General features: G+C 44.5%; 1 protein-coding gene across 1 annotated transcript in view; it reads right to left on the bottom strand.

Moving 5' to 3' along the window:
• Positions 1–807: 807 nt before the first annotated feature.
• The window catches only part of spata20 (spermatogenesis associated 20), a 70,315-nt gene continuing 46,259 nt past the window's right edge, over positions 808–24,863 (bottom strand). Inside the window, exon 15 of the mRNA XM_029764690.1 lies at positions 808–1,898. Within this exon, the coding sequence (XP_029620550.1) occupies positions 1,728–1,898 (171 nt within the window). The 3' untranslated portion in view covers positions 808–1,727. The remainder of the gene's footprint in view (positions 1,899–24,863) is intronic.

Genomic DNA, 24,863 nt, shown 5'->3' with positions numbered 1-24,863 from the left:
TTCATTCTGTCGTTCTCGTGGCCCACGCCATCTCTGTTGGGGAGGGGTTTGGCAGCGAGAAAGAAGGGATGAGAAGTGAACGAGTGTAGATGGCTCTGTGGGACAATTCAGCCCCCCATTCTCTTTCTCCTACTCTCTCTCTAGGGGACAGGAAGATGGAGGTGGTTTGACACAACGGTTTTCGCTTATTTAGTTTTCCTTCCTCTCCTCATCTTGTGGTTTCCTTCCTTCTGTGTTCGTTTCTGCCGCTTCCAAAGCCCAGAGCGGGACCTCCAGAGACGAGCTCCCTCGCTTCAGCCTCCAACATCCCCGGACCCATCTGTCTCACACACACACACACAGTTTACATTCCTCAGTATGAATCCTAGAGAGCAGTGAGACAGTGAGAGATGAAAACACCAGTACCAGTGTGGGTATTTATAGTACAGGAGTCTGAGGCGCAAGATGGAGATAAGTATTATGGACAGGGGACTCTTCTCATAGGCTGCATTCCTGTTTACATTGGTTGAGGAGAGATTGGCTGTATGGGCTTCTTAGGGACGCATCACATAGTGACATTCCAGGATGCACATCACGCTAAGTGATGGGGGGGGGGGGGGGGGACATGGAAATGTATGGTACCTCATACTTCAGTATCTTACTGAGAGAGCCAAAGTCAGACAAGGTGGGGAGTCGGAAGAGTAGGATATGGAGAGAAGGTGCCTTTAGACTCCAGTGTATATTTTGTTTACCTTTCAGAATCGCGGCCCCCTAGTTACACTTGATGATCCATCATCCCACACATTTAGTAAACACAGAACAGAATAATAAGAGTATTCAAGTACTGTTTATTTGCAGAGTTAGAGCTGTAGTGTTCCATACATCGTATGCATAGTCTATACATCTATGGGTCTTTATACTATAGTTTGGGCGTCATAGCATGCTAGAGGGCATTAACAGGCTACGGGGGTGAGTTATGGAGAGAAAAGGGCAGTTCATAGCGCATTCAAGCACGCACACGCGCACACGCACACACACACGCTTCTCCTGTTTGCTCCATGCAAGAGCTTGTGTGATGATATCAGGAAAGGAAAATAACATTCTGTATGAGTTCATCCATAAAGAGAGTTCTCTACAACATCTTCAGACCAATTCTTCAATGCATCCCTGGGACACTATCAATCAACATCTACCAGTGGAGGCTGCTGAGGGGGAGGACGGCTCTTAATAATGGCCGGAATGGAGTCAATGGAATGGTATCAAATGTGGTTGCCATTGGTTGATACCATTCCACTGACTCCAATCCGGCCATTACTATGAGCCGTCCTCCCCTCAGCAGCCTCCACTGACATCTACATATAGCTTATTAGTATACTGCTGAAGAACTGATACGGCCTTTACTTGGTATTGCTTTAGTAGGTCTGTGACTAAGTTATGCAGACAACTGCTGTTATTGGAACTGCTGGCTTGTGACTCCTAGAGATACGCGCCTCCACATCTTGATATACGTGGTGGGTCCCACTATCTACAGAGCATTTAGACTTGGCCCTTATGGCAAGGGCCAGGGAGAGTATGGTTACTGTAGGGTTACAGAGGGATGAGTTATACCTGCTGTGCAGGAGGTTAAACTACGGTAGAGGTAGAGGTGAGCGGGGCAGGGTTAGGACAGGGTTAGCTGGAGCAAGTTAGGACAGGGTTCATCTGGTCCTCTCTCCCTCGATTTCTCTCGCCATCCCTCCCGCTCTTCTTTACTCTAGCAGTAGCCTGCGTAGCTCCTGTGGGTCTGTGACGGGCAGGGCACAGGTGAAGTCCTCACACACGTACGCTGTGGCACTGCCACCCTGGCAGGTCAGGGACGAGAGGATGGGCAGACGCTGGTACAGATAGCCCTCTGTCTCCCCATCAGCTAACATCAGGACCTGGAGAGAGAGAGAGAGAGAGAGAGAGAGAGAGGCAGACAGAGGAATAGCAAATGCTGGTATATATTGTACACACAAGTGTACTTAAAAGGGTACAAACGCTCGTCACTGTTGTGGTACCCTGTTAGGTACAACCATTGTACCTTTAGTTATAGGTACATAATTGTACCCTTGCAGTTTGTACCTTAAAAGAGCCAATAGTGTACCTTGGTGGAAGAGAAAGTACCTTTCTTACACGTAGTCCATAGGTACAAAAGCGTACCTTTAGAAAAGGTAAACATTTGTATTTTTAGGTTACCACCAAATTGACAAAGTCGTTCCTTTTATGTGGCAAAAATGTACCTCTAAACATTTTTGGGGGTGTTGTTCTTACACTGTAGTGTATAAAACCTTACTTGCATATTTCCCAGGGTGCCTTTCAAGTGAATTTCTTTGTTACCAGTACCACTCATGACTGTTTGCTAGTGACAGACATGGTTGTTGCATTAAATGGCTTTAACCCCTTTAGCCTTCACTAAGTAAATATTTATAATTGAAATTAAACTCTTTATGACAATACATTTCATACAGTGCCTTCAGAAAGTATTCACACCCCTTGACTTTTTCCACATTTTGTTGTTACAGCCTGAATTGAAAATTGAGATTTTGTGTCACTAGGCTACACACAATAACCCATAATGTCAAAGTGGAATTTTGTTTTTAGGATTTTTGACAAATTAATTAAAAATGAAAACCTAAAAGGTCTTCTGTCAACAAGTACTCAACCCCTTTGTTATGTCAAACCTAAATAAGTTCAGGAGTAAAAATGTGCTTAACAAATCAAATAACGAGTTGCATGGATTCACTCTGTGTGCAATAATAGGGGTTAACATGATTTAATAATGACTACCCCATCGCTGTACCCCATACATACATACAGATAATTGTAAGGTCCCTCAATCAAGTAGTGCATTTGAAGCACAGATTCAACCACAAAGACCTGGGAGCTTTTCCAATGCCTCGCAAAAAAAGGGCACAGATTGGTAGATAGCTAAAATATCCATTTGAGCATGGTGAAGTTATTAAAAGGGTCAATGCAGTAGGGCTGTACCTGACAAAAAAAAATGTTGGTCCACCGAGTCATCCTGACCGAGAGTCATCCAATCGATTGGTCGAAATGTTTAAACTTATTTTTCCATATATAGACAGACACACCCTGTGTGTTTGAATACAACCAACTACATATGCACTGAGCTTGTCTGATGCCTTAAGCACACTGTTTGATGAAATAATTAAGACATACAAATGACTCAAGAAAGCACCCGGTGGTCACACTGTGTTGGAAAAATATGACAGCTTTGTGCCTGGCGCACGTTGCCTCGCTCTCCTCACTACTGCAGCGAAAAGGCACCACAGCAAGTGTTTATTGCGCTGTCCGTGCTGAAGGTGCAACATAATTACAGCCATTTTTAGCCAAGTTTCTTATTTGTTTCCGACAAAAGTTCTGTTACCGAAATCCCTAATTTGTCTAGGAAAATCATTCCCTATTCCCACAACCCTTTCTCTCTTTATGTGAAACATGTATGCATCGCAATAGGGCCTGACATATAGCCTATCATAATCACATCAATACATTGGTTATAACAAACTCTGAACACAGTAATGTCGACAGCAAAATGGATGAGTACGACGTGAAAAATAAACTCAAAATGGGCGAATGTTCACTGGTTGCTCAGGAGGGAAAGGGGAAGTCAGATCTATGGAAGACATTTGACTTAGTTGTGGAAACTACTGGAGATAAAGGGGAAAAAAGAGTATAGGAGCAAGCATTGTGTGAGTATTGTGTGCCAAACAGTTGCTGTTAGATAACAATATAATTATTTTCTGACCATTTGAAACAGTGTAAACAACACTAAATAAATAAAAGAGTATCAGAGAGTCTGTTCTAACAGAAAACGAAAGATGTATAAAGCCTTTATTACGGCAGACTAAAAACAGTATCATGCATTTGTGAATTAAGGTTAATTTATTGTTTAGGCTAATTATTCAAAGCTCCCTTTGTTATTTCATTTTAACACTAAAATGCTTGATTTCATTTCAAAGCATGAATGTCTCGAATGCTGTGTGCTCTTTAATTACTAGTTACTTTTATCTCTTATTCTTACAAGTAAGCATTTCACTGTAAGGTCTACACCTGTTGTATGTGACTAATAAAATGTGATTGGATTTGATGGCATATATAGGCCTAAGTTACAGTATTATTACTAAACAGGATGTGCTCTTAGGTCTACTGGTGGTGGTTATACAAGGCTACTAATGACAACAACATTACTTAATATTATAATGATGATCATAATAATACTAATTGAAATAATAGCAATAAGAAAGTGATCAAGAGAAAGGAGGGTAAAGGAGCGAGAGCTGTGTATATATTATGTTTGACAAACAGGCGCTGTTAGATAACAATATTATTTTTCTGCCTGTTTGGAACAGCATGAACACTAAATAAATGATGAGTAATACCAGTCTGTTCTAACGAGAGAAAAACATGGTGAAGCTGTTATTACAGCAAAGCAAAGATTAAAAACAGCCAAATCTGTGAAATTGCTTTATCCAACATTTTGCCATTGCATGAGGCTTGGTGCTCACAGAATCATTAGGGTATTAAACAGACACTGAAACAGGCAACAGAAGCAAGATATGTCTTATTTCTGTAGATATACAATATATTCAGAAAGTATTCAGACCCCTTCCCTTTTCCACATTTTGTTACATTACAGCCTTATTCTAAAATATATTTTTACCTCAATCTACACACAATAACAAAGTGAAAACAGGTTTTTTGAAAAGTTTGCAAATGTATTGAAAATAAAAAACAGAAAAACCTTATTTACACAAGTATTCAGACCCTTTGCTATGAGACTCATAATTGAGCTCAGGTGCATCCTGTTTCCAATGATAATCCTTGAGATGTTTCTACAACTTGATTGGAGTCCACCTGTGGTAAATTCTGATTGAAAACGATTTGGAAAGGCACACACCTGTCTATATAAGGTCCCACAGTTGCCAGTGCATGTCAGAACAAAAACCAAGCCATGAGGTTGAAGGAATTGTCCGTTGAGCTTCGAGACAGGATGGTATCGAGGCACAGATCTGGGGAAGGGTACCAAAACATTTCTGCAGCATTGAAGTTCCCCAAGAACACAGTGGTCTCCATCATTATTAAGTGGAAGAAGTTTGGAACAACCAAGACTCTTCCGAAAGCTGGCTGCCCGGCCAAACTGAGCAATTGGGGGAGAAGGGCCTTGGTTAGGGAGGTGACCAAGAACCCGGATGGTCACTCTGACAGAGCTCTAGATTTACTCTGTGGAGATGGGAGAACCTTCCAGAAGGACAACTATCTCCGCAGGACTCCACCAATTAGGCCTTTATGGTAGAGTGGCCAGACGGAAGCCACTCCTCAGTAAAAGACACAGGACAGCCCGCTTGGAGTTTGCCAAAAGGCACTTAAAGACTCTCAGACCATGAGAAACAAGATTCTCTGGTCTGATGAAACCAAGATTAAACTCTTTGGCCTGAATGTCAAGCGTCACGTCTGAAGGAAACCTGGCAGAAGGGACTGGGAGACTAGTAAAGATCAAGGCAAAGATGAACGGAGCAAAGTACAGAGAGATCCTTGACGAAAACCTCCTCCAGAGTGCTCAGGACCTCAGACTAGGGCGAAGGTTCACCTTTCATCAGGACAATGACATTAAGCACACAGCCAAGACAACACAGGAGTGGCTTCGGGACAAGTCTCTGAATGTCCTTGATTGACCCAGCCAGAGCCCGGACTCGAACCCGATCGAACATCTCGAGAGAGATCTGAAAATAGCTCTCCGAAAATAGCTGTGCAGCAATGTTCCCCATCCAACCTGACAGAGCTTGAGAGGATCTGCAGAGAAGAATGGGAGAAACTCCCCAAATAAAGGTGTGTGCAAGCTTATCGCATCATACCCAAGAAGACTCGAGGCTGCAATCGCTGCCAAAGGTGCTTCAACAAAGTACTGAGTAAAGGGTCTGAATACTTATGTAAATGTGATATTTCAGTGTTTTATTTTTAATAAATTAGCCAAAAATGTGTAAAAAAAACAGTTTTTGCTTTGTCATTATTGGGTATTGTGTGTAGATCGATGAGGACAAAAAAAATAAAAAAAACATTTTTGAAAAAGGCTGAAACCTAACAAAATGTAGAAAAAGTCAAGGGATCTGAATACTTTCCGAAGGCATTGTATATGGATGATGTATAAAGCCAGGCATATTTAACAGTTAGGCTATTGATTACAGACCTAATTAAGTTTTGGTTTGTTCTCTCCTCAATTTTCTTAAACAATTAGGTTAACCCCTATTCGCATGGGACTAGTATTACTAGAGAACGTTGGTTATGTAATTATTACCCCACAACGTCTGTTATTCCGTTGTAATTGTTTCTTTTCCCCCCAATAAATGTACAGTTATGACGTAACCATGGAGGTTTTTTCTAGGCGTGAAGATATTTCAACAAGTCCAGGCGATAAGAGAGCTACATTGATAACTTGAGCTTGTTTCACTAAATTCAAAACCATACCAAACCATCTTTGGTATAGTTTTACCATAATATTTGAATTGAGGAAGTGTGATCATAATCATTAGGACATTTTGTTCTAAATGTCCCCCAGTCTTCAGATGTGAGCTAAACAGTGCACTTGCACTTTAGATGTGTTTTAAGGCTATGGATGCGAAAGTGAATCTATCATTTTCAAATGTTTAGGTCAGTTGTATTCTGCATTGCGATCTATAAGTTACATTAAAAAGGCGCAATATTTTTTATTGATGGATTTTGCAATATTCAAATCATACGCCGAAAACATGAACAAAAACATTTACTGTGAAAGTTGATACATGTAGTCCCTTCATATGTACAGTTGAAGTCGGAAGTTTACATACACTTAGGTTGGAGTCATTAAAACTCGTTTTTCAACCACTCCACAAATTTCTTGTTAACAAACTATAGTTTTGGCAAGTCGGTTAGGACATCTACTTTGTACATGACACAAGTCATTTTTCCAACAATTGTTTACAAACAGATTATTTCACATAATTCACTGTATCACAATTCCAGTCGGTCAGAAGTTTACATACACTAAGTTGACTGTGCCTTTAAACAGCTTGGAAAATTCCAGAAAATGATGTCATGGCTTTAGAAGCTTCTGATAGGCTAATTGACATCATTTGAGTCAATCGGAGGTGTACCTGTGGATGTATTTCAAGGCCTACCTTCAAACTCAGTGCCTCTTTGCTTGACATCATGGGAAAATCAAAAGAAATCAGCCAAGACCTCAGAAAACAAATTGTAGACCTCCACAAGTCTGGTTCATCCTTGGGAGCAATTTCCAAACGCCTGAAGGTGTCACGTTCATCTGTACAAACAATATGAACGTAAACACTACGGGACCACGCAGCCGTCATACCGCTCAGGTAGAAGACACGTTCTGTCTCCTAGAGATGAACGTACTTTGGTGCGAAAACTGCAAATCAATCTCAGAACAACAGCAAAGGACCTTGTGAAGATGCTGGAGGAAACAGGTACAAAAGTATCTATATCCACAGTAAAACGTGTCCTATTTCAACATAACTTGAAAGGCCGCTCAGCAAGTAAGAAGCCACTGCTCCAAAACCGCCATAAAAAAAAGCAAAACTACAGTTTGCAACTGCACACGGGGACAAATAACTTTTTAGAGAAATGTCCTCTGGTGTGATGAAACAAAAATAGAACTGTTTGGCCATAATGACCATCATTATGTTTAGAGGAAAAAGGGGGAGGCTTGCAAGCAGTAGAACACCATTCCAACTGTGAAGCACGGGGGTGGCAGCATCATGTTGTGGGGGTGCTTTGCTGCAGGAGGGACTGGTGCACTTCACAAAATAGACGACATCATGAGGAAGAAAAATTATGTGGATATATTGAAGCAACATCTCAAGACATCAGTCAGGAAGTTAAAGCTTGGTCGCAAATGGGTCTTCCAAATGGAAAATGACCCCAAGCATACTTCCAAAGTTGTGGCAAAATGGCTTAAGGACAACAAAGTCAAGGTATTGGAGTGGCCATCACAAAGCCCTGACCTCAATCGAATAGAACATTTGTGGGCAGAACTGAAAAAGTGTGTGCGAGCAAGGAGGCCTACAAACCTGACTCAGTTACACCAGCTATGTCAGGAGGAATGGGCCAAAATTCACCCAACTTATTGAGGGAAGCTTGTGGAAGGCTACCCGAAACGTTTGACCCAAGTTAAACAATTTAAAGGCAATGCTACCAAATACTAATTGATTGTATGTAAACTTCTGACCCCCTGGGAATGTGATGAAAGAAATAAAAGCTGAAATAAATAATTCTCTCTACTATTATTCTGACATTTCACATTCTTAAAATAAAGTGGTGATCCTAACTGACCTAAGACAGGGAATTTTTACTAGGATTAAATATCAGGAATTGTGAAAAACTGAGTTTAAATGTATTTGGCTAAGGGGTACGTAAACTTCCCACTTCAACTGTAGGCTATGAGCAGCACGATCAATTTATCGAATCAGTTATTGTTTCATGTTCAAAGCGTGAGCAAAACCTGTCAAACTCAGACATTTCTCTCAAAACACAGGGATGATGATTCGCATGGGACTAGTATTATCAGAGAACCTTGGAGTTCTCCCAAAAACAGTAAGTTATTCTGGCTGGAATTGTTACTCTCCTGCCATGTACAAATTACTGACATGGCAGATTCGAACGGAACTAAAATTACAAATGTGGTGTTTTGTGCTTGTGCACATAATTACATTACCCGACCACCCACAGTAAAACTAATCCCGTCCAAATAGGGCTTAAGGCAAGGGCTGTTTCCTCGTCTCTGCTTCCTCCGCTATATTGTTCTCAATCCCAATATGCTGGTTAATTTTGCTATTATGCACATAGCAACATAGGGAAAGGCGCCAATTCTCCGGCGCACAGAAGATTATGTTTCCGAAAAATATGGGGTACAGAAATGTACACTAAATTATCCACACATGTACACTAAATGGTACCGAACAGTACCATGTAAGATTATGTGTATCTCTGAAGGTACATTGTGTATTTTGACATTGTTGTACCCCAGGGAACAATACTGTACCCTAACCCTTCCGAGAATGTAGCCCTATCAGGAGAGAGAGAAGGGGGGGTGATGATAACAAGGAGGTAGCTTTTTCAATCAACAATCACTCTTTTTATCGACGATGGCAGCTCTGCACTGTGCATGACTCACAGTGTGTGAGACTAGGGTGTGTGTATGTGTGTGGAGGTAGGGGGGGGCTGTTTTCCAGACTTCTCATCAGGAAGCGCCACATTCATATCGATCACCTTTCCACCTCCCTGTGCCTCCCCCTCTCCCCGAAATAACTTCATAAGACTAGGGTCGATGCCCCCCATCACTCCAGTTACAGTAAGAAAGAATGTGTGTGTCTACTGTGTGTGTGTGTGTGTGTGGTCACTGAGAGGCAGCAGGACATCAATGTTCCTCAGTCTGCTTCCTGTCAAATGCGTGTCACTTCCTTTAGCCTGTCAGACAATCTGGCTCCCCAAAGAGTGGGGGAGAGAAAGATGGAGGGAGGGATGGATGGAGAACAGGAGGACTCATGAGAAGAGGAGGAGAGAGAGGGTGACCCGCTGCTGACCTTTCACCTGAGGAATTGTGGTCGGTCTCTAGTTTATCTACATGGATCAAGCTTCTTGTTGCTGTCATGTCACTAATGGGCTGGTTCCATTTCAACTGCTAGTCCCTAGCACCTAACCCCTTGGCATTTCATAGATCTGACAGGATTGGATGGATATTAGAAATGTTGTTATTAACTCTCCCTCTAAGTAAAATGTCCTTTTCAGTGCTTATCCTCTCAGATCTGAGTGAAATGACTCGGGAGTAGGGGCTAGTAGTGAATTTGGAACAAGGCCCCAGGTTTAGTGAGCAGTGGGCTTTAATACAGAGACGTGGCAGGAAACTATATTTACAGAGCGAGAGAAAGAGCTTTTGTTTGGCATAACACCAAAATATGTTTTATTTTATTTATCTTCGGGGAACACTGGCGAGAAGTGTGATGGAATGTGGGCAGAACAGCATGACTGTTGCCATGGAGACCAAAGAAGGATTTCCCCGGCCTGCTGAACCCTTCTACTGCTCTGCTCTTCCTCTCTCTCTTTCAGTCTCTTTCTTCTCCTTCTTTCTTTCTTTCTCTCTGTTCCACTCCTCTTTTCTCTCTCTCTTCCTCACTCTTATTCTCTCTCGGTCTCTTTCTTTCTTATCTGTCACTTGTCAGATAGCATACACACTTGTAAGTAACCTCCCTATGGAGGTCATGTTTCTATCTATATCCAGCACAACATGTCCTACACCTGAGGACAATACAAGGCAAAGGCTCTATGTGAGTGTGTGTATAGTTGGATTGGTAGTCTGTGTGTGTATGTGTGTTAGTGTTCTAGGTGAGTGAGTCTGTAGTTCGTTAGCACAGACGGCACAGTTGGCTGCACACAACAGCATTGCTAAACTCCCACAGGCTTCGTGCCCTCATACTCTGACTGACCCCGCTACCGCAGGCACGTACACCGCTGCGTTGTATTTGTGCCAAACTCCACTTCTTCCATGAAGTTTAAACAGTGGAGCGATATTATGAGCTGTCCCACCTGTGTGCATGTGTGTGTGTGCGCGCGCTAGAGAACAGATGGCCCAGGCTTATGACACAGCGAGTAATACAACTAACATAGTGTGGCCTACCTGCACTGCCACTAATAAACACACACACACACACACACACACACACACACACACACACACACACACACACACACACACACACACACACACACACACACACACACACACACAGGAGCCCACTGCCTGCTGACACACACACACACACACACAGGAGCCCACTGCCTGCTGACACACACACACACACACACACACACACACAATATGAGCTCCCGAATTCTGACACACCTGAGGAAGAGTGATGAGCATAACAGCTCTGAAATCCTGGCCTTTGTGCAGCCATGCATGAAGAGATGTACTCTCTCTCTCTCACTTACACCCACTCACTCACACAGAGTCGAGGACCTGTTCAGTCACTGAAACAACCTGGCATCTGGACATCCCCACAGGCAACACAGACACCGCTCTGACGTGTGTGGCGAACAGAGCGGGCACACATGCAAAACACACACGCAGTCAGCCGCTCACATCATCACAAGACACATTTATTAATGTAATATTTAACGAGAGGGAGGGTGAGAGGAAGAGGGAGAGAGACCAGGCGAGAGAGTGAGAGGTATAGTTGTGGACATGGGGTCTGGATATTGTCCGAGTGAATTAGGAGTTCTCTCAGTGAGTCTACAGACCGTCTACTAAATCACACGGTGAGGAGACATCGAAAGCCCTACCGCGTTCCGTATAACCAACCACGGACAGCCTACGTCGCTTCAAAACCAGTGGTGTTGAAGTTAGGCGTCGATAAAAAGATATCATTAAGACTGACGCTCATATTTAAATGTCAAAGGGATTATCCATAATAAATAACGGCACTTGCCTAGGAATTATTATTGTCTCTAAACGCTAAAATACCACTGGGACATTAGTCCGTTTAAAAAGTGCCTGTTCATTCCACCTACATCCCACTAACGTTATCACCCACAGCTCAGCAATTACCAAAAGATCAGATTGGGTCAAACTACTGCTTTCACACTAAACTGAAAATGAGTATGTGAAGGACTGAAGAGGCTGCGAGGGTGGTCTTATGCTCGGGACGATTTGGAACTGGGTATACACTAATTGGTGGCACAGAGCCTGGTAACACGGTGCCACAAAGTGGGACTTGAAAAGGGGTGTGGTTAAAATGGAGGCGAGACAGGGAGAGAGCCTGCTACAGCTGTATTAGATGGGACTGTTACAAATGCAGAAAATCAGCAAATCAAAATAAACGTTCCACCACATTGACCATATTATTTTGGGGGAAGCCCAATTGATTCCGAGTTCGTGCATATAACGGTTATCTGTGAAATCTATTTCTAAAGACTTGTACTTTTCGTTTTTTTGTGAAAATCACTTGCGCTGCTCACGCTTTGAAGTCCACAATGTAGGGGCGAGTTTGTAAGGGCGAGTTTGTAAGGGCTATGCTCGGTGGTAATTGACAGAGATCAGCCAATTAAAACCAGTGGTTGTTTCAGCCGCTCCTGCCTCACACTTCCAGTCAAGTCTCGTTCTGAGAAACTGTGAAACCAGACGGTTCGACCGAGAGAGAGCTTGCTAGTGGACGAGATTAGGTACACACTAAATTAGAGTGTTGAATTAGTAGCTGGACACCGAGTGGTGAAAGCCGCCCAGGGCCTACCTGTCTTGTCCGGACTCACTGGCCAATCAATGGCATTAAGCTATTTAATCCATGCGTTCCCAAACTCGGTCCTGCACATTTTGTTTTTTGTCATAGCATTACACAGCTGATTCAAATCATCAAAGCTTGATGATGAGTTGGTTATTTGAATCAGCTGTGTAGTGCGAAGGCTAGGACCGAGTTTGGGAAACCCTGATTTAATCCATTAATACGATTAGTCCACTGGAACTGGAGAGAGTGAGTGTGGGCAACGGGCACATTTGTGTGTGTCAAAGAAGTGCCAGAGAGGAGAGGAAGAGAGTGGAGAGGAAGAGGAGGAGAGTTAGGGAAAGAGACAGAAAAAGAAGGGAGGGTTGAGTTAGAGGTAGCGGAGAGTGAGAGAGACAGATCTCAGTCTCAGACGCTGATAGATGCTATCAGACCCTATAGGACAGCCAAGAGAGAAGAGACTGAAGGAGAGGATGCTTGCTCGGCGCCATTGACTAGCTGCCTAAGTGAGTGTGTATCAGTCACCACAAACACCTCCACTCCCTATTGTTCCAAAGCACGCACGCACGCACGCACACACACACACACACACACATATATAGGTTGCATCCTCCAGAGTTGGTGGGTGTGTGTGTATCAGCCTCTACAATCAGTCAACATCCCCACTCTGTATTGTTCCGACGCACAAACGCGATTGGCTACATATTCCTGATTCTCTAGGGTCCGTGTGCGTCTTAACAATTTGCCGTGGGTATTATTTACACAGCTGCAGTGTGGATAAGAGCTGAGCTTGTTGAGGAGTGACAGACAACAGGAGACGAAACCACGGAGAGAGAGACAGCCAGAGAGGATCTGACGTGGACTAGAATTGGAGTCATTGGCAGAGACTGGTCGGAGTTTAAACACTGACTGAGTTCGCAAACTTCACACATGCACACATGCACACTCCTCCCTCCCACCCCCTTCATCCATCCCAACTTCTCCCTCTTTCTTTTCCCTACGGGAGACGAGAAGGTGAGGGACAGATGGATGGAGACGTGACGATAGAGTGATGATGATAGGAGTTGATTGGAGTGTAATCGTGAAGGAAGGAGAAATGGAGATGTCGGAAGGCTGCAGACAGCTCCCTGAGATGGAATCCGTCTGCTAGAATGTCTAGAGCTGTCAATCAAACTATGGTCTGGCCTCTGACTGGTCGATAGGCTCAGCAGGCGATTAACAGAGTGCAATACAATGGCTAACACACACACGCACTCTCTCAGAGTGGGCGATGAGAACCCCCGACAGAACTGGACGACAGGAGGAGGAGAGGAAAGAAGGGAGGAGAGCAGGTGGGGGACGAGTCAAGCTGTTGCATGCTGGGTAGCTCCGAGAACACCTACAGCTCAGAAAAAGACATGAGGGGAAGAGGGAAGGGAGGATAGAGGATAAGAGAAAAAGGAGGAGAGAATGTAAGGGAGAAGAGCGAATGAGAGAAAAGCGGGAATAAGTGAAGGGAGTTGGTAAAAGAGAGGGAAGCAGTAGTGATAGATCAGTAGTGTGTAAGGTGGCATACTGTTCTATGCTGGTTAAATCTGCTGTAATCCTCTGTGTCGACAGCAGGGTTGTTACCACTGCTCCTCTCCCTCCTCTCTCAGCTCTCCTGCTCCCTCTTTCCCCCATCCCTTCCACCCCTCCATCTTACTAATTCCCCCCTTTATCTCTCCCCCTCCTTCCCTCCCTCCCCCTCACTCTGTTGGTGTCTCAGAGGTGTTGTTAGAGAAGTAATTTGTCTCCAGCGTTTATTACAGACCATTCTAAAGGCCTGGCTGTAGAGGCCACACACCTCTGTCCTCTTCTCATCCCTCTCTTTCCATTAACTCTCCTGAGTCCTCTCCTTATTTTGCCTTCTCGTCTCCTCCTGTTTCATCTCTCCATTCCCCTTTCCGCTCTTGTCCTTTCTTACCCGTTTCCCTCCTTCCCAAATCACCTGAAAGGAACCCCCAGACACGCCCAAATACCACCCCCAACAACCCTCCAAAATACAAGTACCCCAAGGGCCCCTTCAACACCTGCCACAGACATTTAAGGACCCTAACAACCCCTCCACATACCAGAATCCCTCCCTGCTGCACTACTTAGTACACTCCCTAGGAAACGACCTAGAGTAACCTTTCTCATGCTCTTCTCTGGGTCTAATGGTGTACTGCAGACAGTACTAGTGCAGACAGTCTTCCTAGAAAAGGTATAGTTTAAAGTGGAGATACATACAGTCTAACTGAGATGTTTTCCACAAGACAAAGTAGCCAGCCAGGCTCCCCCGGGCTGGGAGGTGTTCAAATGTATGTTTTGCTGAACACATGTATTTTCAACCAGCAACTATCAGGAAATAACACTGATCAAATGTGTTCACACTTGTACAGTGTTAGTTTCATCAGCTGTCGTACAATATTATAGAAAAAACTATGAAAACTTCATTTCGACTGTCTGGGCCTTTAGGCTTCAAGCTTTCTTTTAAGAGGCATTTTTTCAGCTATCTACAATCCAGGTATGATTGAAGAATGAAGCAGGTGTTAAACATGGGCTTTGCTACACAGACAGCAGCATTTGACTACTCCACTGTCAACACCACTTTGGTTCAACTCGGCAATTGATCCGCGGTTCACGTGCGTGTCGAACCGTGGGGGGTGATCCGTACGGCTCAACTACGGTCCGTTACACCACTACCGTCTAACATTGATGAACAACCAACTTGACAGAGCTTTAAGAGTATAAAAAATAATACATGGGCAAATATTGTACAATCCAGGTGTACAAATCTCTTAGAGACGTACCCAAAAAGACACAGCTGTAATCGCTGCCAAAGGTCATTCTAACATGTATTGACTCAAGAGGTTGAATATTTATCTAATCTTGATTAAATAAATATTCAACCCCCCCCCCCCCCCCCCGAGTCAATACATGTATTTGCCCATTATTCTTTTTTATACTCTTAAAGCTCTGTCAAGTTGGTTGTTCATCATTGTTAGACGGTAGTGGTGTACCGGACCGTAGTTGATCCGTATGGATCACCCCCCCCACGGTTCGGCACGCACGTGAACCGCAGATCAATTGCAAAGTTGAACCATCCTAGTTAGAAACAGTTTTACTGCCGCTGTTACTTTTTAAAGTAATAATTCCCTAAACCTCGATGCAGAGTTTCAGTGAAAAGATAAAAGACAAGACAGATGCGTGCTGCGTTTTACTCTGAAGCCTGAAGGATGATTTGATCATTTAAAAAAAAAAGCAGTTGTGTGTACTGTTCACGTGAAGGGGGCATGTTGAATCCCAACGAATCAATCCTGGATGCTCGCGTTGCAAAAAGCAAAGAAGAAAAAAAGAACTGAAGAACTGGGAAAGCCTCCCGCTTCATTTAAGTCTCATGTATTGGAGCCTGTTGGCTTCCCTGTCAGATATGATGACGGAAGAAGGGTGGTGGACGACACCATTACGGCGTGTAGGCATTGTGCCACAAGAAAGCCGTATGATCATGGAAATACATGGAGCATGGCCACACATTTAAAGCTTCATCACCCTGGTGTGTCAGTGACGGGAGCCAACTCAGCCAAGAGACAATTCCCGTGTGGCTCAGTTGGTAGAGCATGGTGTTTGCAACGCCAGGGTTGTGGGTTCGATTCCCACGGGGGACCAATACGTAAAAAAAAAAAAATTAAAATATGAAATGTATGTATTCAGTACTGTAAGTCGCTCTGGATAAGAGCGTCTGCTAAATGACTAAAAATGTAAATGTAAAACAACAACTTCTCACCGCGGCGTTGAAGCCCTTTGCTACAGAATCAGACCGGGTTAAAGCCATCACCAAATCTATTGGGATGTTTATCACTGCAGACATGAGGCCATACTCTGTTGTGGAAAACAAAGGGTTTAAACATATGGTGAAAGTGCTTGAGCCATTCTACGAAATCCCCTCACACACCCACTTCAGTATGAAGATCATGCCAGATCTTTATGAACAGGAAAATATCAACATTGTCGACAAATTATCCAAGGCATCCTCTGTTGCCTTCACCACAGACGGGTGGACCTCCAGGGCAACGGAAAGCTACGTGACTGACTGCTCACTACACCACAGAGGAGTGGTCCTCCAGGGTAACAGAAAGCTACGTGACTGACTGCTCACTACACCACAGAGGAGTGGTCCTCCAGGGTAACAGAAAGCTACGTGACTGTGACTGCTCACTACACCACAGAGGAGTGGTCCTCCAGGGTAACAGAAAGCTACGTGACTGACTGCTCACTACACCACAGAGGAGTGGTCCTCCAGGGTAACAGAAAGCTACGTGACTGACTGCTCACTACACCACAGAGGAGTGGTCCTCCAGGGTAACAGAAAGCTACGTGACTGTGACTGCTCACTACACCACAGAGGAGTGGTCCTCCAGGGTAACAGAAAGCTACGTGACTGACTGCTCACTACACCACAGAGGAGTGGTCCTCCAGGGTAACAGAAAGCTACGTGACTGTGACTGCTCACTACACCACAGAGGAGTGGTCCTCCAGGGTAACAGAAAGCTACGTGACTGACTGCTCACTACACCACAGAGGAGTGGACCTCCAGGGTAACAGAAAGCTACGTGACTGACTGCTCACTACACCACAGAGGAGTGGACCTCCAGGGCAACAGAAAGCTACGTGACTGTTCACTACACCACAGAGGAGTGGACCTCCAGGGTAACAGAAAGTTACGTGACTGACTGCTCACTACACCACAGAGGAGTGGACCTCCAGGGCAACAGAAAGCTACGTGACTGTGACTGCTCACTACACCACAGAGGAGTGGTCCTCCAGGGTAACAGAAAGCTACGTGACTGACTGTTCACTACACCACAGAGGAGTGGACCTCCAGGGTAACAGAAAGCTACATGACTGTTCACTACACCACAGAGGAGTGGACCTCCAGGGCAACAGAAAGCTACGTGACTGTTCACTACGCCACAGAGGAGTGGACCTCCAGGGTAACAGAAAGCTACGTGACTGTGACTGCTCACTACACCACAGAGGAGTGGACCTCCAGGGTAACAGAAAGCTACGTGACTGTGACTGCTCACTACACCACAGAGGAGTGGACCTCCAGGGTAACAGAAAGCTACGTGACTGACTGTTCACTACACCACAGAGGAGTGGACCTCCAGGGTAACAGAAAGCTACGTGACTGACTGTTCACTACACCACAGAGGAGTGGACCTCCAGGGCAACAGAAAGCTACGTGACTGTTCACTACACCACAGAGGAGTGGACCTCCAGGGTAACAGAAAGCTACGTGACTGTGACTGTTCACTACACCACAGAGGAGTGGACCTCCAGGGCAACAGAAAGCTACGTGACTGTGACTGTTCACTACACCACAGAGGAGTGGACCTCCAGGGTAACAGAAAGCTACGTGACTGTTCACTACACCACAGAGGAGTGGACCTCCAGGGTAACAGAAAGCTATGTGACTGTGACTGCTCACTACACCACAGAGGAGTGGACCTCCAGGGCAACAGAAAGCTACGTGACTGTGACTGTTCACTACACCACAGAGGAGTGGACCTCCAGGGTAACAGAAAGCTACGTGACTGACTGCTCACTACACCACAGAGGAGTGGACCTCCAGGGCAACAGAAAGCTACGTGACTGTGACTGCTCACTACACCACAGAGGAGTGGACCTCCAGGGCAACAGAAAGCTACGTGACTGTGACTGTTCACTACACAACAGAGGAGTGGACCTCCAGGGTAACAGAAAGCTACGTGACTGTTCACTACACCACAGAGGAGTGGTCCTCCAGGGTAACAGAAAGCTACGTGACTGTGACTGTTCACTACACCACAGAGGAGTGGACCTCCAGGGTAACAGAAAGCTACGTGACTGTTCACTACACCACAGAGGAGTGGACCTCCAGGGTAACAGAAAGCTACGTGACTGTGACTGCTCACTACACCACAGAGGAGTGGACCTCCAGGGCAACAGAAAGCTACGTGACTGTGACTGTTCACTACACCACAGAGGAGTGGACCTCCAGGGTAACAGAAAGCTACGTGACTGACTGCTCACTACACCACAGAGGAGTCGACCTCCAGGGCAACAGAAAGCTACGTGACTGTGACTGCTCACTACACCACAGAGGAGTGGACCTCCAGGGCAACAGAAAGCTACGTGACTGTGACTGTTCACTACACAACAGAGGAGTGGACCTCCAGGGTAACAGAAAGCTACGTGACTGTGACTGTTCACTACACCACAGAGGAGTGGACCTCCAGGGTAACAGAAAGCTACGTGACTGTGACTGCTCACTACACCACAGAGGAGTGGACCTCCAGGGTAACAGAAAGCTACGTGACTGACTGCTCACTACACCACAGAGGAGTGGACCTCCAGGGTAACAGAAAGCTACGTGACTGTGACTGCTCACTACACCACAGAGGAGTGGACCTCCAGGGTAACAAAAAACTACGTGACAGTGACTGCTCACTACACCACAGAGGAGTGGACCTCCTGGGTAACAGAAGCTACATGACTGTGACTGCTCACTACACCACAGAGGAGTGGACCTCCAGGGTAACAGAAAGCTACGTGACTGTTCACTACACCACAGAGGAGTGGTCCTCCAGGACAACAGAAAGCTATGTGACTGACTGCTCACTACACCACAGAGTAGTGGACCTCCAGTGTAACAGAAAGCTTACGTGACTGACTGCTCACTACCTCTATGAGAGGCACAAATCTGGCGCAGGTACTGCTAAGAGCAGTAGCAGAGTGGAAGCTAGAGAGGCCCAATAGCAATATCCCAACCACCACAGATAATGCCAAGAACCAAGTAAATGCAGTGATATAGGCTGGACTGGGGCCTCAGATAGCTTGCTTTGCACATGTGATCAATTTAGCATCCCAAAGGGGAATCTCAGTGAACCAGATGGACCGCCTCCTTGGGAGGATCAGGAAGGTGGTTTCCTTTTTCCACCGGAGCACAACAGCCACTCATGTGCTTAAGACCAAGCAGGAAATGTTACAGCTACTGACCCACAAGCTCATACACCATGTCACAACAAGATGGAACTCCACTTATGACACGTTGGAGAGCTATCTTGAGCAGCAGGCAGCTGTATACTCTGACAAGACCCTGAAAAAATATAAAGACATCCTCACCTTGTCTGATGATGACGTGAAAGTAGCAGAGGAGGTCCTCCAGGTGCTCAAACCCCTCAAAACGATTACAACCCTACTGAGCACTGAAACTGCACTGTCTGTGTCCATGATCCTACCTCTGAAAACAAGGATCCTACAATCCATGACCCCAAGTGAGGAAGACAGCACCATCACTAGAGATGTGAAGGCTGCCATTAGAGAGGACCTGAACCCTGATACCCCCTTAAATGTACAGGACTACCTTCATAGATCTACTGCACTGGATCCAAGGTCTAAGTCCCTGTCTCACCTAGACCCGCCCTACACCGGAGGACATACAGTGATCTCAACGCTGATATTGTGGTCACTGAAGAGGTAAAAGGTAATAAAAAATAAGAGTGAATTACTTAAATAATAAATATACTGCAGTCTAATCCTAGTCAATGCTATTGCTATTAGAATCATCCATTTTTGACTTGGAATAATAATGGATTTTATTAAATGTTATTGCCACAATTATAGTTCTATGAAATATGAAAATAAATAATTAGTTGAATAGATCAAGTCATTTCTTTCTGCAGGGTCAAGCCACAGAGCCGACAGGAGCAGAATCAGATGCATCTCCTCAAAATAATTAAGCCATGAAGGAGCTTTTCGGGGAGACCTTTGCTAGCAAGGACACAGGCAAGACGTTTGCAAACACCATCAAAGAGGAGGTGGCATCCTACAAGGCAGCGACCAGTATTCCAGTGGATGGTGATCCACTAGCATGGTGGAAAAGCAATGCGTGTAAATACCCTCACATTGCCATGATGACAAGATGCTACCTGGCTGTGCCTGGCACTTCAGTTCCTAGCGAGAGGGTGTTCTCCACAGCAGGGGACAAAGTGACTGAAAATAGGTCTACCCTCTCCCCAGACAATGTAGACATCCTCATCTTTTTGAAAAATGATTGTAATTTATAAGCTCAGGTCTGCTTTGCTTTCTTTCTTTTTGTACTTTTGTTTGATGATGTGGACACATGTTCAAAGGAAGAAGGTATCATGCCTCATATTGCACTTTAATTTAACAATTGAGTATTGAATATTTTATTTTAATATTTTATTTAAACATTGAAAAGTTCCTTGCTTTAAGTGTTCTTTAAGTAATAAATGGAAAGCAAAGTCATATTTGTCTCCCTTTTTTTTGCTGATCCGATCCGTGACTCAAAAGCATGATCCGAACCATGAGTTTTGTGATCCGTTGCACCACTATTAGACAGTCATTTTCAAGTCGTGCCAGAGATTTTCAAGCGTATTTAAGTCAAAACTGTAAATGGGCCACTCAGGAACCTTCAATGTCGTCTTGGTAAGTAACTTGTGTACATATGGCCTTGGGGTTTAAGGTTATTGTCCTTCTGAAAGTTAAAATTTGCCTCCCAGTGTCTGTTGAGAAGCAGATTTTCCTCTAGGATTGTGCCTGTTCTCCGCTCTTTTTCTTATACAAACAAAACTCCCTAGTCCTTGCTGATGATGAGCATATCCATAACATGACGCAGCCACCACCCTGCTTGAAAATATGACGAGTGGTACTCAGTGATGTTGGATTTTCCCCAAACATAATGCTTTAAATTCAGGACAAAAAAGTACATTTCTTTTCCACATATTTTGCAGTATTACTTTAGTGTCTTATTGCAAACAGGATGCATGATTGGCATATTTTTTTATTCTGTACAGACTTTCTTATTTTCACTCGGTCATTTAGGTCAGTATTGTGGAGTAACTACAATGCTGTTTATCCATCCTCAGTTTTTACAGAGTGAGTCTATGCCACTTAAGCAAATGTTTACTCCTGAACGTATTTAGGTTTGCCATAACAAATGTGGTGAATACTTGACTCAAGACACTGCAGATGTCTCAAGCTGAGGGAGCGTGAAATTGGCATGCTGACTGCAGCAATGTCCACCAGAGCTGTTGCCAGTTAGATAAATTAACATTCAATTACCAAAAGCCGCCGCCAACGTCGTTTTAGAGAATTTGGCAGTATGTCCAACCGCAGACCACGTGTGAACAACGCCAGCCCAGGGCCTCCACATCCGGCTTCTTCACCTGCGGGATTGTCTGAACCCAGCCACCCGGACAGCTGATGAAACTGGGGGTTTACACAACCGAAGAATTTCTGCACAAACTGTCAGAAACTGTCTCAGGGAAGCTCATCTGCGTGCTCGCCGTCCTCACCAGGGTCTTGACCTGACCGCAGTTTGGTGTCGTAACTGACTTCAGTGGGCAAATGCTCACCTCCACTAAGACACTGGAGAAGTGTGTTCTTCTCAGATGAATTCGGTTTTAACTGCACCGGCGAGATGGCAGACAGCTTGTATGGTGTTGGGTGAGCGAGCGGTTTGTGAACAGAGTACCCCGTGATGGCGGTGGGGTTATGGTATGGGTAGCTACGAACAACGAACACAATTGCACTTTATCGATGGCAATTTGAATGCACAGAGATATGAATGACGAGATCCTGGAAGCCCATTGTCGAGCCATTTATCCCCCGCCATCACGCACGGCCCCATGTCGCAAGGATCTGTACACAATTCACGGAAGCTGCAAATGTGCCATACTCACCAGACATGACACCCATTGAGCATGTTTGGGATGCTCTGGATCGACGTGAACAGCGTGTTCCAGTTCCCAACAATATCTAACAAATTCACACAGCCATTGAAGAGGAACGGTACAACATTCCACAATCAACAACCTGATCAACTTTATGTTAAGGAATCTGTGACCAACAGATGCATATCTGTATTCCCAGTCATGTAAACTCCATAGATTAGGGCCTTATAAAATGTACAGTGCATTCGGAAAGTATTCAGATCCCTTGACTTTTTACACATTTTGTTAAGTTAGACTTAATATAAAATTAATTAAATTGTTTTTTCCCCCAGATCAATCGACACACTATACCCCATATGACAAAGCAAAAACAGGTTTTTAGATTATTTTTCTAATTTATTAGAATAAAAAAATAGGAAATATCACAATTACATAAGTAGTCAGACCCTTTACTCAGTACTTTGTTGAATCACCTTTGGCAGCAATTACAGAATCGAGTCTTCTTTGGTATGAAGCTACCAGCTTGGCACATCTGTATTTGTGGAGTTTCTCCCATTCTTCTCTGCAGATCCTCTCAAGCTCTGTCAGGTTGGATAGGGAGTGTTGCTGTGCAGCTATTTTCAGGTCTCTTGAGAGATGTTCAATCGGGTTCAAGTCTGGGCTCTGGCTGGGCCACTGACGGACATTCAGAGACTTGTCCAGAAGCCACTTCTGCGTTGTCTTGGCTGTGTGCTTAAGGTCGTTGTCCTGTTGGAAGATGAACGTTCGCCCCAGTCTGAGGTCCTGAGTGCTCTGGAGCAGGTTTTCATCAAGGATCTCTCTGTACTTTGCTCCGTTCATCTTTGACTTGATCCTGACTAGTCTCCCAGTCCCTGCTGCTGAAAAACATCCCCACAGCATGACGCTGCCACCACCATAGGGAGGGTGCCTGGGTTCCTCCAGATGTGATGTTTGAACTCTTTGGCATGAATGCCAATCTTGGTTTCATCAGACCAGAGAATCTTGTTTCTCATGGTCTGAGAGTCCATTAGGTGCCTTTTGGCAAACTCCAAGCGGGCTGTCATGTGTCTTTTACTGAGGAGTGGCTTCAATCTGGCCACTCTACCATAAAGGCCTGGATTGGTGAAATGCTGCAGAGATGGTTGTGCTTCTGGAAGGTTCTCCATCTCCACAGAGGAACTCTAGAACTCTGTCAGAGTGACCATAGGGTTCTTGGTCACCTCCCTGACCAAGGCCTTTCACCCCCGATTGCTCAGCTTGGCCGGGCGGCCAGCTTTAGGAGGAGTCTTGGTTCCAAACTTCTTCCATTTAAGAATAATGGAGGCTATTGTGTTCTTGGGGACCTTCAATAATACAGACATTTTTTGGTACCATTTCCCAGATCTGTGCCTTAACACAATCCTCTCTCGGAGCTCTACGAACAATTCCTTCGACCTCATGGCTTGGCTTTTGCTGTGACATGCATTGTCAACTCTGGGACCTTATATAGACAGGTGTGTGCCTTTCCAAATCATGTCCAATCATTAGAATTTATCACAGGTGGACTCCAATGAAGTTGTAGAAACATATCAAGGATGATCAATGGAAACAGGATGCACCGGAGGTCAATTTCGAGTCTCAGCAAAAGGTCTGAATACTTACATAAATAAGGTATCTGTTTTTGTATTTTTAATTAAAAAAAAAAATTAAACACCTTTTCCTTTTATCATTATGGGGGTATTTTGTGTAGATTGGTGAGGACAATTTCTTATTTTATCCATTTTAGAATAAGGCTGTAACGTAACAAAATGTGGAAAAAGTCAAGGGGTCTGAATACTTTCCAAAGGCACTGTATTTCAATTGACTGATTTACTTATATGAACAACTACGTTGTATGATTTATGAATGTCAAGGATATATGAGATTTACTTTATTCAGTCAGTTTGACACTAGTCAAGCTTGCTGTTCGTCAATCAAAGCACATTAAATAGCCTATGTGCCACCGCTCCGGGGCTGCGTATGAAACACGCCAAGGTCCAACGTTAACTTTGTTTCTCACTGGCTCGGTCGGGCCAGTTGGCCAAAAATGTATTGGCCTGAACATAATTTCTACTTGCCCGGACATGGTGTAGTTTTTAAATGCAGAGAGAAAGCATGCTAACCTGGGGTCATCAGGGTCTATTAAAAAGGCTACATTTGGTTATTATGTTATGTATTCAAAATCTGTGGAATATAATTTAGCAATGCATGTCATTACTCTTTATAATTGCATTGTATTCATTTTTGTTTCTAAAGTATGTACACTACATGACTAAAAGAATGTGGACACCTGCTCGTTTAACATCTCATTACAAAATAATGGGCATTAACATGGAGTTGGTCCCCTTTGCTGCAATAACAGCCTCCACTCTTCTGGGAAGGCTTTCCACTAGATGTTGGAGCATTACTGCGTGTAAATGCTTCCATTCATCCACAAGAACATTAGTGAGGTTCGGCACTTATGTTGGGCGCTTAGGCCTGGCTCGCAGTCGCCGTTCCAATACATCTTCAAGGTGTTTGATGGTGTTGAGGTCAGGACTCTGTGCAGGACAGTAAAGTTCTACCATACCAATCTCAACAAACCATTTCTGTATGGACCTCGTTTTGTGCACAGGGTCATTGTCATGCTGAAACAGGAAAGGGCCTTCTCCAAACTGTTGCCACAAAGTTAGAAGCACAGAATCGTCTAGAATGTCATATGCTGTAGTGTGCTGTTAAGATTTGCCTTCATTGGAACTAAAGGGCCTAGCCCAAACCATGAAAAATATACCAAAAGAGAAATGACATGGTTACAGTAGGCTAGCCAAGAGGAATGCCC

Source organism: Salmo trutta, chromosome 10 (assembly GCF_901001165.1).
Source record: "Salmo trutta chromosome 10, fSalTru1.1, whole genome shotgun sequence".
NCBI lineage: Eukaryota > Metazoa > Chordata > Actinopteri > Salmoniformes > Salmonidae > Salmo > Salmo trutta.
The sequence above is the reverse complement of the archived record's forward strand: the minus strand, read 5'-3'. Positions and strand labels throughout refer to the sequence as shown.